We start from the raw sequence: 17340 nt of genomic DNA, 5'->3' as shown, positions 1-17340 counted from the left end.
TCTATTTCCTCCTCAGAGTGAATTGACCAGTGTTTAGCCACAATGTTGTTCCTCTAGAGAATCAGTTCCCATGGGAAAGAGAGACAGCTCCAAGAGCATCTTCCTGTGTGTGTGTGTGTGTGTGTGTGTGTGTGGTGTGTGTGTGTGTGTGGAGATCAGGGAAGAACGGCAGCCCCCTCTCATTGAAGCCACAAATTTCAAGGCCGGCCGCGGTACTCATTATAGTGAATGGGAATGGCAATCTTCGTGTTCAATCTTAGTGTAATTAAAACTTTTGTTTAAGACAATCATGGTACCAATAACTGCTTCGATTACACCAGTATTTCTTTTAACCGATTAACCAACTTCTTTGGCTTCAAATGCGCTATTGAGTCTTCACATGGGATTGAATGGTGTCACATGATCGATGGCTTTGTCCATTCATTACCACTACTTTTGCTAAACTAAAAATGTTATCTGTCTCATCATAATTTAAGTCACTGCCCCCAAAAAATGTTAAGTAGGGTGATGTTTTACCACAAGTTACTCTACAGTTAACCCGTGCAACATTTAGCCCCACTCTCCCTTATGCACTCACAGTAAATGGTGAAGGTGCATATACTGTAGATGGAGCAATTAAGATATGACGTCTTTGTATGAGAACTATCCACAGACTTTTTAAACTACGGTGCACAAAATGGTTCAATGTAACTATAAATCAGCTCAATCTACTTTTACATTTTTTTAATTGCGCCCTCTTGGCGATCGATTTGGGATCATGTATACTGTCTTAATGCAATACAAAAAAAGAGTAATGGAGAGCACTGTACAATACAGTGAACTGTAGTTAGTACATGTGGGGCCGCCATCTTTATGCACGTGCCTAACCATGCTGTGCTAAATACTCTGGGTTTAAAATGGAGTAGAAGTTGAGAAATAAATAAAGTAGGAATGGAAAGCTGGGATCCCCCTTTTTAACAAAGGCCATTAAAACTGCTGTTTTCCCCCGAAATTGCAATAATTGTTGTGTGTTGACTGCTTGTTAGAATGCATGTTTCCCTCCTGGCACTCGTAACTTGAATGTGGCTCAAGATAAATATTTATCTCACGTAGAACACACACCAAAAAGCCAACAAGGTACATAGATAAACTATTCGACTATGGGGTTGTCTGATTTTTATATTCATTACACGTTTTGTTTGCAGAAGAAAAGTACATGTGGACTGTTCTAGCATCTTCAAATGAAATGATTTTGCTGTAACGCAACGCCACACATAAATGACTGGAGCGGAAACACTGGTGTGTCTCAGCACAGTGCCTTCAGAAAGTATTCACACCGCTTGACACCACATTTGTTGTGTTGCAGCTTGAATTTAAAATGACTTTAAATTGAGATGTTTTTATACCAGTGGTGTAAAGCAGGGGTTCCTAAACTTTTTCACTCATGTCCCCCTTCCTGCATTGGGAACATCCCGCACCTCCCATTCGCATTTTTGCAGGTTTAAAGCTTATTTCCTTTAAAACCTCAAAACAGTTACAGAGTTTAATGGCTGTGATATGAGAAACTGAGGATGGATTAACAACATTGTAATTACTCCACAATGCTAACATAATTGACAGGTAGAAAAGAATGAAGCCAGAACAGAATAAAAATACTCTAAAACATGCATCCTGTTTGCAGCAAGGCACTAAAGCAATTACATTTTTGTCCTGAATACGAAGTGTTATGGAGAAACATATGCTTTTCAAGCATAGTGGAGACTGCATCATGTTATGGGTATGCTTGTAATCGTTAAGGAATCGGGAGTTTTTCAGGGTAAAAAAAATATATGAAATGGAGCTAAGCACAGGCAAAATCCTAGAGGAAAACCTGGTTCAGTCTGCTTTCCACCAGACACTGGAAGATGAATTCACCTTTCAGCAGGACAATAACCTAAAACACAAGGCCATATCAACACTTGAGTTGCTTACCAGAAAGACAGTGAATGTTCCTGAGTGGCTGAGTTACTGTGCTTGATAATCTATGGCAAGGCTTGAAAATGGTTGTCAAGGAATGATCAACAACCAATTCACAGAGCTTGAATAATTCACTGTCAAAAGTGATTCTAACATGTATTGACTCAGGGGTGTAAATACTTAGGTATTACTTTTCAATAGATGTGCAAAAATGTCTAAAAACATGTAAACCTTATCAGTATGGGGTATTGTGGTAGATGGGTGAGAAAATCATATATTTAATCCATTTAGAATTATAGCTGTAACACAACAAAATGTGGAATAAGTCAAGGGCTATGAATACTTTCTGAAGGCATTGTATATCAAATCAAATTTCATGGGTCACATACACATATTTAGCAGATGTTATTGCGGGTGTAGCGAAATGCTTGTAATGCTATGTAAGCGTATGTGTGTGTGAACACATGTATGTGTGTTTGAGAGAGCCTACACGAATGTGTGTGTGTGTTTGTGTGTGTGTCTCGGCCAGTGTTCCTGAGGGGAAAGCATTTCTGTGCACCTATAGAACATCCTATATGGATTACACCTCAATGTATCGGTCCCATGTACCAGCAATAGAGAGGGAAAAGGGAGTGATAGAGCATACCGCTACACATGTGGATGTGATTGCAGACCTATGATGATGTCATCCCTCAGTCAGGTTATCAGGCCCCAGGCACGGGGGCTAGCACAAACATGTGGCTCCACACAACACACACCAGTCTCTGCACTGTACACTAATGTGAGTGTTGCCAAGTAACTTGTTAGAACTGAGATTGAGTGTGAGGTCCCTCTTCTCTCTTTCGTTCTCTCCCTGAGTAAAGTCTCTTCCTCTGTCCTTCCCATCAGCCTCTCCAGCATGGCTGCAACATGACCTCATCTGGAATAGGCTTATATCCAGTACACACACACACATACACAGGCACACACATATGCATGCATGCACACATTAAGATTAGCAAACATGACAAACAAATTACTCATGATGCTTACACACACACACACACACACACACACACACACACACACACACACACACACACACACACACACACACACACACACACGAGTCTGTACATCACAGAGCCCCTTATAAGGTCCTGTTGATGATGTAATGGGCTCTAGAGCTGTGCTGTCTGGCTGGGGGTGTGTGGAGAACACTTCTCATAATGTTAGTTTTCTGCCTGGAATGTCCACATTGCTGGGAACTACGGGAAGGAGAGGTGGGAGAGCGGAGAGGGAATAGGATTTGATCTGAGACTTTACGGACATACAGATCAGGTAGGAACAAACCCAGATGAACTCAGAACATGCTACAGTATAGTCCACTTGAGTGAATTTTTGGGGGGGTGGGGATTGGGGGTTTTTTAAGTTTAAAAAAAAGAATAAAATCACTAGGAATTCAGCAAAAAAATTGTTTATTTAAATCAGGAAATCTGGTCCCAAGTATTCCCACAAATAAAAAGGGACATATGTGATCATGTATCAATGTAATCAAGGTATACAATTATTGATATTTTCAAATACTCTTATTGGGCTTAATTATTATAATTATGTTCCGGCCCCCCGACCATCCATTCCAACAAAAATCGGCCCGTGGTTGAATCTAGTTGCCTTCCCCTATATTACAGGGATGGATTTAGGTTTATTCTTATTAGCCTACACATAACCTGGAGTTCTGATACAAAATAGTGATACCATGCTAAATTATGCTTACAGTATTTCACTTTGCTACAAAAACACTCAAATTAACATTCCACCCATACATTTATTTGGATAACTTAGCTCAACAACTTATCAGACAAGTCTAGAAAAACGAACTACACCCAACAGTTAGCCTAATATCTAAAAGCAATTCTCAGTTTAAAGAGAAGATAGCCTATAACGGGACTAATAATAAGGCTGCTAAACTATTATAAAATATTCCTCTTAATTGCTTTATCTCTAAATTATAGGCTACATTAGCCTAAATATCCACACACAAACACAAAATGCTGAATATGATCACTATCACTAATCACATTTACGGGTAGAGAGATGAGCTAATCAGAAACTCAGTTTAGATTTCCCAGCTGAGCTCCCGGCATTGATTTTCCAGCATTCCGAACCATGTGGGTTATAAATCAGTTGGGAATTTTCAGTGAGAAGATTTAAAATGTATCAAGTGAAGCAGGAATATTAAAATACAGAAAACTCAGTTTGTCAATGAAGAAATACTGTAAATGTGTACAATATAGGCTAAAATTTCCGTAGAGTTAGGCTGTATTTTGGGCCTGTGTGTGTGTGTGTGTGTGTGTGTGTGTGTGTGTGTGTGTGTGTGTGTGTGTGTGTGTGTGTGTGTGTGCACATTAGTACACGTGTGTGCGCATGAGAGAAACTCCCAACTGCATACTGACAGTCATCCAGCTCATTAGCATTTCGGTGTTGTAGTAAAACATAATGCATGCCAAGAAAATTCTCATAAAAACAACCCCATAAATATTTACAGAGAAAATAAACTACTAAATTGCATTGCAAATTCATCAAAAGTAATACAGCTCCATGCAAGAGCTTACATCATTGAGAGTTTCTGAAGTTTTCTGTAAATCTGCACACTAGCCCTGCCCTATACAAACCCAGGCGTCCTTCACTATATCTCTGAGATTCTGTAAATATGTCCTTGCCTTAATGGGAAACATGTTTTACAACCCAAAACAATGAATATCAAATAAATGTCAAAACAATGTGAACAAACATTAGCTACATGCGTGTTTGTTCTTGTGTGTGTATTTATGTATGTGTATATGTATAAGGTTTGTGTGTATTTATGTATGTGTATATGTAAAAAGTGCGTGTGTGTTCAAACACATGTTTATGCTGGTGAGTATGGTGAAAATAATTAACCAACTATTCCTTGCCAAGGCACCATCTGTGATGCCAGTCAAAACATCCTCGCAAACGCCAGGAGGACAGGGATGTGGAGACTGGACACGCACGCACACACACACACACACACACACACACACACACACACACACACACACACACACACACACACACACACACACACACACACACACACACACACACACACACACACACGGTCAGGTGAAGGAACAGAGATTGTTCCTAGAGAGAGCACTGAGGGCCAGGGAACAGGGAGGAAATGATGTCTCCGTCATGGACATGGTACATTTCCTGTCTGAACATTAGCTCACCAGCTCAGAAGTGTACTGTAGTAGACAGAGGAAAGGGAGTGTGGGGGACTTCCACACACTGGATAACATTGCATTCAGAAGAAAGACAAATACAGGCAGCTATTTCATGTCTTGATTTGATTGAAAGTAAAGGCTCGTAAACCTTCCACAGAAGTCAAGTTGTTGTAGACTTTTAAATATGTTACATCACTAAGTTAAACCACACCTTTCCCTTTGAATCACATCCTTTTGTTTGTCTCCCTCTTCTAAAGGCTGAAATTACTGCTCATCCAGGAGAAAGCCTACTGGGAAAGAAAGGAGGAGGAGAGCAATAGAGAGGTCTCTGCTTTAAAGGAAGAGCTGACTAAACTCAAGTCTTTTGCATTGTTGGTCGTTGACGAGCAGCAGCGCCTGACGAATCAACTTTCACAGCAGAGCAAACGTGTCCAGAAACTGACAGAAATCGCCGACCACGCCCAACAGGAGCTAAACTCCACCCATTCCAGGGCAAAGGAGGAGGAGCTTAAATCACTTCGTCTGGAGGCGGAGCTACACAAACAAGCTTCCTACTTCCGCCTCAAACAGGAAGCCATGATGGCCAAACTGTCCAATGAGGACACCCAGAACCGGCAGCTGCGTCAGCGGTTGGCTGCCCTCAGTCGAAAGCTGGATGAGCTGGAGGGGACCAAGGGCGCCTTCCAGAGGGCCGAGGAGGAACTGAAGGAGCTGAGGGACAGGCTCGGCCATGGGAGAGAAGGGTGCGCAACAACCCCTGGTTTGCTCTCAGAGGTGGAACAGCTGAGGATGAGGGTGGTGGAGATGGAAGGAAAGGATGAGGAGCTGATCCGAATGGGGGACCAATGCCGGGACCTGGACCGAAACCTTGGGAGGGAGTCCAGCCAGAGTCGCAGCCTGAAGGCCGAGGTGGACAAGCTGAACGGCCGAATCAGTGAGCTGGACAGACTGGAGGAGGCTCTTGGCAAAAGCAGGCAGGAGTGCAGCTCTCTGAAGGGCAGCCTGGAGAAGGAGAGGGCCAGCACCAAGCAGCTGTCTGGAGAGCTGGATACCCTCAGGGTGCGGGTAAGGGAACTGGAAGCCATCGAGGGCCAGCTGGAAAAATCTGAGGGGGTGTTGAGACAGGACTTTGCCAAGCTGAGAACACTCACAGTGGTAGTGGTTGAAGAGAGGAAGAACATGGCTGAGCGACTCAGGCAGACAGAGGAGAAACTCCAGGAGAAGAAGGATGGGAAACTCCAGGCTGAGAGTGACAGCGTCTCAACAGCCACAGAGAAACTCATTGAGGAGAGCCGCAAGGCACTGAGATCTAAAGCAGAGCTCGAGGACAGGATTCAGAGTGTGGCGAAAGAGCGGGACGTGCTACGGGTGAGGCTGAGGGCAGAGGAGGATAGGAGTGGGGATCTGCAAAGCAAAGTTAGTGCCATGAAAAAAAGGATTCTGATCTTGGAGGTCAAAAAGGGGGAGTTATGTCGAGAAGTCAAGAGCCCCCTGTTGGACAACACTAACCACGGCTACCAACAGGAAGACAACAAAGTCAAAGAACTCACCCAGGAGGTAGATAGACTGAGGAGGAGACTCATGCAGAAGGGAGTGATAGAGGGAGAGCTGATGAAGGCAGAGGAGGACTTTGAGTCTTTGGAGAGGAGGTGCTCCAAGGAGCAGGAGAGAGCCAGAGCTCTGGCAGTGGAGCTGGAGGAGTCCAGGAGGGAGCTCTCCAAGTACCAGCTGGCTGAGAAGAAGGAGAACAACCAGGAGCACCTCCTCCTCAGGCGACTCCAGGAGGAGCAGGTCAAGTCTGTCCTCCTCAAAAGGGAGGTGGAGGCACTCAAGGAGAAGGTCCAGAGGCTGATGGGGACAGAGGAGTCCATCTGTCGAGTGCAGATGGACAGCTCCACCCTGCAGAAGAGGCTGACCCAGCAGGAGGTCAGGAACAGGGAGCTGGCCAGGGAGATGGAGGGACTGACCCATGAGTTGGAAAGGTACCGGCGATTCAGCAAGAGCCTCCGGCCAGGCATGACTGGCCGATGCTTCTCAGACCTGCATCTGTGCACCAAGGAGGTGCAGACGGAGTCCGCAGACACCCTGCCACCTGACTACAGGAGCCTGACTCCGCGGACTCTCAGCGGTAAACTGTATGAGGAGATCGATGGAGAGGACCCAAATCAAAAGAAGGATTGTGTCATCAATAAGTGCAACTCACCTCCGCTGAACAACATTGAAAGCTTGAACCACCAAAACAATAATGTGAGGCGCTTCAGCATTCCTTCACCCAACGGCAAGGACAATCACCATCCCATTAACTGCAAAGTGTCGAACAGTAACTTTTTCCAGAAAGGAGATGTGATGCTTGCACACACCCCAGGGAAGCCCTTACACATCAAGGTAACGCCAGACCATGGCCTCAACACGGCCATGCTGGATATCAGTAGCCCCACCACTGACAATGCCTTATCCTATACCAGCACCGCCGTCATCCCCACCAGCGGAGCCCCACCAAAACAGAGAATCACCATCATCCCAAATGCTGCCATCTCACCAGTGGCCAGAACAAAGGACGCCCCACTACCAGAAGGGTTTGGCAGCCCAGACAGAGTCCTCTCCCCTCTCATCAAGACACCCGTCTCAGTCATGTCCCCAGCTTCCTCCAGATCAGTGTCGCCTGACCCCACTGGCTCTCCCATCCAGATGCTAACAGTCAGCACTGGATCGCTTGAATCCGCTAAGGTCATAGGTCAAGCCGTATTCCGGGTGAGCCCGGAGAGGCAGAATGGTTGGCAGCTACAGAGGTCCGACAGCACTGGTCCGAGCATCATCACCACAGAGGACAACAAGATCCACATCCACCTTGGGAGCCCCTACATCCAGTCTTTTAATGGTATAAGCCAGAGCCAGTCTGGTGGCCCATACCACACCCCCGGGCTGGAGCTAAGGACACCAGTACTGACCAATGGCTGCCACGTCAAAGGCAACAGCAAGATCACCAGTAGCATCACCATAGCCCCTGCGAACACCCCTGTCTCACGACCCTCACACATTACAGTAAGTGGCCCTTATGATTGAAATGCCCGCCCCCGTCCAGCCCCTAGTGACTTAGATTGTTTACCCAATCCTGAGTCCCTTTCACCACAAAACCAACAGAGAATCAGCTCAAACCAGCCTATGTCTGAACGGCCACATCATCCTAATAATAACAAGTGTGTGATTCCATCAGTGTGTGCATGAAAAAGCACTTATCAAACACATATCTAATCCTATCTGGACTTGGTCTGCACTCACTGTATATGGTCACCTTAATGCATTTAAGACTACTACTTACATATATAGCCTTTCATACGTTACTATAATGTGTGCATTACATTTTTAAACATGAAAAACAATTTGGTTTATTTTGTTCTTCCCGTGTTGCCCATTCAATAAAGGGTATAAATTCCTGATGAATATGTTGACTATCATTCTAAAATAGCATGTGTTTTATATTAACCTAGCTTACTTAGATGTTTTTTGATCATGCTATATTTTCTTTGATTGTCTAATCTCATTCACTGTAAAAGACAAAACAATCTAACTTTTAAAGGGTTGAAAATAGCTGGAAGTTGGATATTTGTTTTATGCACTCATTTTTAATACTTACTGAGACCTCAACACAGAGGATTTTACCATGACCTAGAGGTTTATAATAGAGATGAATGGGACAGAAAAGAAGCAGCAAATTCCAACGTGTGTGTACTTGGATCAGGGATATTTACAGGCTGATATCACCATTCCATCTCTACGACACCATAAGCATATGCCTGTACTCTCTGTAGGCCTGTGTGTGTGTGTGTGTGTGTGCGTGTGTGTGTCGGGGGGATCCCACAAGGATAGTGAAACAAGGAAAATTCTCCCATTTTCCTGAAAGTTGGAGACTTTTATCTCCCTCACCAACTTTAAACATCTGCTATCTGAGAAGCTAACCGATCGCTGCAGCTGTACATAGTCCATCAGTAAATAGCCCACCCAATTTACCTACCTCATCCCCATACTGTTTTTATTTATTTACTTTTCTGCTCTTTTGCACACCAGTATCTCTACCTGCACATGACCATCTGATCATTTATCACTCCAGTGTTAATCTGCTAAATTGTAATTATTCGCCTACCTCCTCATGCCTTTTGCACACAATGTATATAGACGCTTTCTTTTTTTATACTGTGTTATTGACTTGTTTATTGTTTACTCCATGTGTAACTCTGTGTTGTTGTCTGTTCACACTGCTATGCTTTATCTTGGCCAGGTCGCAGTTGTAAATGAGAACTTGTTCTCAACTAGCCTACCTGGTTAAATAAAAATAAAATAAAAAACCCTAATTCCAACCCTAACCCCAACTCTTAAAATGCTATTTTAAGCATTGGGGTTAGGGTTAAAATGAGGGTTAGGGTTACAATTAGGGTTAGGTTAAGGGTAAGTGGTTACTGGTTTAGTTCAGGGTTAGGAGTTAGATTTAGGTTTAGGGTTTGGGTTACAGTTTAAGGTAAGGGTTAAGATTAGGGTTATGGTAATGGTTAGGGAAAATAGGAATTTCAATGGACATTCATTTAGGTCCCCATGAGGATAGAAGAACAAAACATATGTGTGTGTGTGTGTGTGTAGCGGCTCCAGCCTTATCCAATGATACGCAGGAAAAGTCAGCTCAGATCAAAAGCACCATGTACAGTAGCAGAGCAAAGGAAAGGGGGAAACACTGTGGGGAACTGAGTGTACTCAGTGATGTTGGGTCTATTCTTGATGGGAGAACATTTCCTCAAATGAGATCCATTTCAAGGATCAGTGTTCCAATGTGAAAATAAACTGAGTCAGTGGCCTAATTTGGGCAAGCAATTCAAGCACAAAACAGAAGTGCAAATAAACATATAGCCTAGGCTGAGGTAGTCAAAGATAATATACAGTAGGTCAGGTAAACTGCCAGCCTCTCTTTTTATAAGCACACACACAACACACACACAATTGCGACTGACACAGACACAGAGCATACCATACTCTACAAAAGGAAGGAAGGAGTGGTACTTTTAAAGATGCACTCCAGCAATTTTTGTTTTAGCTTTCATGTTTCATATTTTCCTGTTGAAAACAAAATCTCAAGTATAAATACAGCAATGTACACACACTTAAAGGTAAAACATATGTCTTCAGGAAAATAGTGCTGCAAACTTCAAAGTGTAAACCATTGAAGGGGTTGGTCTGATGCGATGTCATCATCTCACCCTTGCTTGTGAGAACAATAGATGAGCAATAGAGGACAAAAGAGAAAAGGCCCAGCCCCCACTTGTGCATGTCATTTCATACCTGGACCAGCTATTGAGATGTGCAGTTTCTTAAGTAAATCAGGTGTTAAATGAGGTGAAAAGGAAACTGTAGTAGGTCTTTAAAGTGGCACTCCAGTCTCCTTTTCACCCCACTTAACACCAGATTTACCTAATAAAAGGCACGTTTCAATAGGTAGTCCAGGTATGAAATGACATGGCACAAGTGGAGGCTGTGCCTTTTCTCTTTTGTCCTCTATTGCTCCTCTATTGTTCCTCAAGCAAGGTGGTGGCCGATGACATCATGACTTCCCATCAGACCAACTCCTTGAAGTTTGCAGTTGTGTCTAAAAACACTATTTTTCTCAAAACATATTTTTATACTATTTAGTGTGTGTACTTTACCGTAGTAATACTTGGGATATCAATTTTCAACAGGACAAGTTCAAAAATCACTGGAGGACCTCTTTAAGCTTCAAAGAATTTACTTCAGTAGTTCAGCCATATCCGAACAGAGAAACAGACTCACAATGCAGTATCCTGTACCTATGGTGACAAGCTGAATCCCATCATGATTACACACCAGAGACGTAAGGGAAGAAGGTTGGCTGGAAGCCACCAGGAGCAGACAGACCATGACCATACATGACAAACATGGAGCGTTTTCTGTGCTGATGACATCTCTTGGCGTGGCTGTGGCCAAGGGAACCGTCTGAAAACAGTTTGGACAGATTTTTGCGTGACAGAGGCCTCATGGGAGTGTGACGGCCTTGAAATCTCACACACAATGCACTCACACTCCTCTCTCTATCCCTGCAGAGTCATTCCATGTCATTTCAGCAACCCATGATACCCAGCATCTCAGATTGTTCTGAAATCGTTTCTGTAGTTACAAATAGATACGATTAGAATTCCTGCAGTTTTCGGGGGTTTGAATGTATTTTGAAATTAAGCTAATTAATTACACCCTAATTGTCCTTTACGTTTTTAGGATTCACATAATATTCACTAAAGATAGTGCCGAACATCAGATTTGGACCAAACTTCCTCCTACCATTGAGTAAGACATAGGGAATCCAATAAAATTGTCAAAAGCAATGCACGGACCCCCACACCCTATGCCAATCCCATCTCAACAACCAGTATACAGTAAAAAATAATTATTCTGACAAGTAGTATGGAGCTACTGCTTGGTGTATTGCTTCTTTATCCTATGTTATGTATTCCCTGTGAATCTGGTGATGTTTTATTTTTTACCTGTTCAGAGAAATTAGCCATTGAAGTCATTTGCAATAAATCAGTGTGGAAGTACAAGGTTTTGCCCACTAGATGCCATTGTTGCTGCAACTACCACTCTCTTTTATCCATTTGCTGGTCATTTAAATGGATCACAACATTTTCTTTGCAACTTTGGGTAGAAAACAATAGCTTTTGCTCATGATGAAAATAAATGGTGGTCATCCTCACAAGTCAAGCCAGTCCTCCATGAAAGCAACTCTCCTTGAATAGTCCAACAAATGGCAGCTCTCTAGGGCTATCCCTTTGGTGCAAATATAACATGAAGACATTTCCTACAAGCCCAAAACTTTGATGGAGAAATAATACAACTTTAAACCATTGCATGTCAGTCTTATAATTTTCAATAACATTATTAGAAAACATCTCCACATGTACGTAGTGTGATTATTGACATTTACCATTAAAATAAACACCATTATCATTGGAAACTACTCCACAGTGTGTGAGTTTGGAACTTTTACAATTGAAGACCATTAGTGGCCTTCACATTAAAACCATTAGATCTGCTATAGCCAAAAGGTTTGCTTGTTCACCAGGAATAGTCTAACTAATCCATGCCTTTTTTTAAAAGAATAAACCACACACAGACCGTTTCCTGGACACAGATTAAACCTAAGAGAAGGACAAACGTAATTGCTTTCATGGAGGACTGGCTTGAATTGTAAGGATGACCACACAATTTATTTTCATCATGAGCAAAAGCTATTGGTTTTCTAACCAAAGTTCCAAAGAAAATGTTTTGATCCATTTAATGAACACAAGAGACCAGCAAAATGGATAAAAGGGTGTGGCAGAAGTAGGAACAAAGGCATCTAGTGGGCAAAACCTGCTACTTTTACACTCATTTATGGTAAATAATGCAATATGGCTAATTTTCTCAGAACAGCAATGTTTTGCTTATATGTCTTTGGCAGCGGCACAACTTTGCCACCGCCGCAGAAAGACATCCCAATGAAAACACATACAGAAAACCATGATCAGATTCACAGGGAATACGTTACATAGGATGAAAAAACAAGCAGCAGCTCCACACTACTTGTCAGACATTGCGAACTGACACTGTATAGGCCTACCGGTTGTTGGGTTAGGATTGGTGTGGGTTGCTTTGGATCATTTTAATGTGTTCCTCATGTCTTACTCATTGGTAGGAAGTATTATGGTCCAAATCGAATGTTGGAAACCATATTTATTGAATATTATGCGTATCCTATAAATGAAAAGGGCCAATTTGGGTGCAATCAATCAGCTTAATTTTTCAGATATTACATTATATTTCAACAACATAATGAAGGAATGCTAATCTTATTAGTTTGCTACTAAATTACAGCACAATGAGAGATGTTGGTTGTCAAAATCCTCTTGTGCTTTTTGAGGTGGAATGACAATGCAGTGCTTCCGCTCCCCAACCCCTTTCTCGCACTAGTCCTTCACCAAGCCATCGCTCTCCTTCTCCCCCACCCTTTCTCCTCCCACTAAAATAAGGGATGAAAGGAAGGATGATGTCTGATACTCTTGTGGTCTTAGGGACATTCCCTCAATATGACACAATCACACAGCACACACACGGAACTCATTAACATATGCTAAGACAGATCTTCTCATAAAACCACATTCTCCACAGTACAATCAGCTCATTCACTGCCAGCCCTTTAGAGAAGTTACTGGTTCAGTGCTAGGCCATCACTATCATACTGTATCCAGGCTGTATCACATCCGGCCGTGATTGGGAGTCCCATAGGGTGGCGTACAATTGACCCATCGTCGTCCGGGTTACCCCAGGGTAGGCCGTCATTGTAAATAAGAATTTGTTCTTAACTGACTTACCTTGTTAAATAAAGGTTAAATAAAATACAATTATGATACAGAGATCAGTTGGCCTAAGCAGCCGCCCCTGAGTAGCACAGTATCATGTGACTTAACCAGGAATCATTCCTGGCCCTACTCTTGAGTGGACTGTGTAATAGTTTAGTAATCTCAACAGCGGTGGATGAAGTAATGGTCAGGTGCTTTAAAGTGAAAGTGAGGGAGATAGACACAGGGAGATGCAGGGGTGGATAAAGGAGAGGGCGTAAGAGCATAAGAGCATCTTCCTCAAGTACTCAGTCATTTTGATGCGACAGAAATGACAGTTGTTGGGTCTCTTTGAAACATCAGACCAAACACTGATTGAATTTAGGGCTGTGATGGTCATGGAATTTTGGATGACTTTATTGGTCATTGGTTATTGGAATTAAATAATAAAGTAATATCATAAAACAAATGTAACAAATAGACACAAAATATTTGATTAAAGTAAAGTAATGTGAATAAATTATGCTTGATAAGCAGTAATAGGTAGTCACTACCATCATGGGACTATACATTGTTTTGTTCTGTGCTGTTACAGTGATTATTTTTGAAATAATCGAACCAACATCGAAATGACCTCAAAAAGCACAAATCGCTCAACACTACCAGTAAGAGACTGCTAACAATTAACAACTGCTAGCAAGAGCTTTGGATGCGCATATTTAGCCTACTTTCTTTTTAATCTTGCCTGTGAGGCAGTACTGGTGACAAAAGCAACCTAGAAATCGGCACAATGCCCCTTGTGACTAATTAAGAACTGCCATAGACCCAGATGGTATTAGCTAGAACGTCTATTCTAGACCCTGTCTGCCTGGGGGGAAAACAACCATTGATAACCATTGGCTCACAGCAATAACATCACCTTTTTCAAACACAATTTTCTTGTTGTCTGCTTGTCTTAGTCAATTACAAAACTACATTTGAGAAAAGTACAACAGATCTAAAGATTCCTTTTCAACATTGCCTGCTCCTTGGTGTTCTCACTACTTCTCACTACTACTAATGTAATATTGTAGGACTTCCCTAATGCTCGTTTTCATGATGATGCTAGCAGCCACTTGAGTGAGTGATTGCTAGCTAGCTACCGACCTGAACATTAAGGTAGCCAAGACCAACAACACAAAGAAACGGACTAAACAGCAACAAGTAGTGAGCGGAGTCACAAACAGACTGTACTAAACAAGTTAAATGTTTTACATGTGATGAAATGTTTTCCACACATAGCTACGTGTAGCCTACTTGGACACTGCCCCCCCATTTCCCACTCTACCACACTGAATAGCCTGAAGCCACAGGGCTATTCTCGCAGGCATCATTTCCCTACATGGGAGCATTTGCGAAATGTAGGTCAGGATTTTTGACCTGGCTAACAACACAGCAGCTTTCCAGCATGTTTTGTTATTTCTGTCTATCAAAAAAACAACAACGAAGTTGCCTCTTTTACAATGGGGGTCAATAGGAAAACATTTTGGTTTTCCACTATCTGTAGGCGTGGTCGAGGGAAATGTCTTATTATTATGTGAATGTTGACTCAGGCTATTGTATCCATTAAAAATACATGGTCATAGAGAATAATCATTATTCTGACAATGGAAAAGTTACTTTTTCACAAAATAGAGGCATACAAAGACAAAACATGTGGTACAGTGTGGAAATGATAACAAATGATTAAAGTAAATCCAGACATGTATGAAAATGTTTTGGTTGAAGTTTGATTGAACAGTATAATACAATCAGAACAGAGAATACCGCCGCCCTTCATCCACACAATATACAATATTTAATGACACTAAACCTGCCAACCCCACGGATATAACTGTGGGACTGCTGGTTATGAGTCAACCTGCGTATCACCAATGTGCTGCTGCAGAGAGGTCAGTGTTGCCTAGGCAACGACATACTTGTTTGCTACAACACAGCAAGGAGCAACAAAGTTTCATCATGTTGTAAAGAGTCCTGCTACCACAAAAACGGACTCAACGGTACCGGAGTGCCAAGTCTAGGTTCAAAAGGCTCCTTAACAGCTTCTACCCCCATGCCATAAGACTGCTGAACAATTAATCTGACTGAAACAATAATTCAGGCCGGGAATTTGATCCATCCCAGGCCACCTTGTTCACACAAACCATCACACTGCAAATGTTGTAGGCTAACCCTATTTGTTGATGTAACGGGTACCAAACGAGTTATACATTTGGCCACTATGTTCATCTGGGAAGAAAGTTACCAACATTACAAAATACAAACATTTGGGACTGACCAACAAGTAGCATATCTGAACACTGAGTTTTCAAGGTATGCTATGGCTATGGCTGCACCCTCATAAACTCACTAGGAATACACCAATCATAAAGGCTAGACACACAAAACAATTAGCCTACACTTTTAAGAAGAGAATGAGATATACAGATTTAGCTCAAATTATTATCTTTATATTCAAGCATCAAGCATATCAAAAGTATCAAAAAACATCACACACACATTCACTGAACTTGAACATAAGCTACAACAATGTATGTAAGTATAATACAAAAGTCGAAAAAGCACTCCTCTACAAAAAATATATATATTACAATGTTCACTAACTGGTGTCCATAAAGCAAACAGCACAAAAAGAAACACATCTATACACTGAGTCAATGAAATTGAACTTTGGCTACATAACTGCAAGTATAATACGAAAGTCCCAAAAACATGCCTCTGTACAAAATCTTTAACTCACAGCAAATGTTCTTTCACCCTTGTCAGGTTGTTAAACAAGAGTAATGGCATAGCTACTTCAGAGTAACCAGGAAGTAATTACCACTAGTAAACCAGTAGGCAGCGCAGTAACTCACTGCTCTCTGCCATCTTGTCAATGATGTCATCTTTGTCAAGTCCCATAAGAATCTCCTTCTCTGTTGCCATCAAAACAAACGCTTCAAGGTTCTCTTGAGTGAGGGAGGTTCTTAGGTGGTTCTTCACAAATTTCAGGGTGGAGCAGGTCCTCTCACAAGCTACCTGAGTGATGGATAGGGTGAGGAGGAACTTGTAGCCCAAACCAATGATGTGATACGCATCCGTGAGCAGATTGTACTGAGACAGGAGAAGATAGCAGCATATTGGGCAGTTTTTACATGTGGAACAAGTTCTTCCCCTGATCCATCACTGGTAATCTGAAGATGGTGCTGGCTAAAGCTAAAACTGGCGAGTGTAGAGAGTATAGAGATATTGTTATCCACGTCGGCACCAACGATGTTAGGATGAAACAGTCAGAGATCACCAAGCGCAACATAGCTTCTGCGTGTAAATCAGCTAGAAAGATGTGTCGGCATCGAGTAATTGTCTCTGGCCCCCTCCCAGTTAGGGGGAGTGATGAGCTCTACAGCAGAGTCTCTCAACTCAATCGCTGGTTGAAAACTGTTTTCTGCCCCTCCCAAAAGATAGAATTTGTAGATAATTGGCCCTCTTTCTGGGACTCACCCACAAACAGGACCAAGCCTGACCTGCTGAGGAGTGACGGACTCCATCCTAGCTGGAGGGGTGCTCTCATCTTATCTACCAACATAGACAGGGCTCTAACTCCTCTAGCTCCACAATGAAATAGGGTGCAGGCCAGGCAGCAGGCTGTTAGCCAGCCTGCCAGCATAGCGGAGTCTGCCACTAGCATAGTCAGTGTAGTCAGCTCAGCTATCACCATTGAGACCGTGTCTGTGCCTCGACCTGGGTTGGGAAAACTAAACATGGCGGTGTTCGCCTTAGCAATC

The 17340-nt window shown here is 42.5% G+C and overlaps 1 protein-coding gene across 2 annotated transcripts in view; it reads left to right on the top strand.

Annotated features, from left to right (window-relative positions):
- The window catches only part of LOC112225384 (filamin A-interacting protein 1-like), a 42780-nt gene extending 34174 nt beyond the window's left edge, over positions 1 to 8606 (top strand). Inside the window, exons 1-2 of one of the 2 annotated variants that reach the window (XR_002949575.2) lie at positions 2835 to 3255; positions 5423 to 5463. Coding sequence is in view for 1 of the 2 variants with exons in the window: in XM_024389315.1 (XP_024245083.1) it covers positions 5423 to 8228 (2806 nt within the window). In the remaining variant the exon portion in view is untranslated. Of the gene's footprint in view, positions 1 to 2834; positions 3256 to 5422 lie in introns of those variants that run through there. The other variant, XM_024389315.1, reaches the window with a different exon arrangement.
- Positions 8607 to 17340: the final 8734 nt, after the last annotated feature.

The sequence above is a fragment of the Oncorhynchus tshawytscha genome, linkage group LG26 (genome assembly GCF_018296145.1).
Source record: "Oncorhynchus tshawytscha isolate Ot180627B linkage group LG26, Otsh_v2.0, whole genome shotgun sequence".
Classification (NCBI taxonomy): Eukaryota; Metazoa; Chordata; class Actinopteri; order Salmoniformes; family Salmonidae; genus Oncorhynchus; species Oncorhynchus tshawytscha.
Note: the sequence above shows the minus strand (reverse complement) of the source record. Positions and strands in the feature narration are given on the sequence as shown.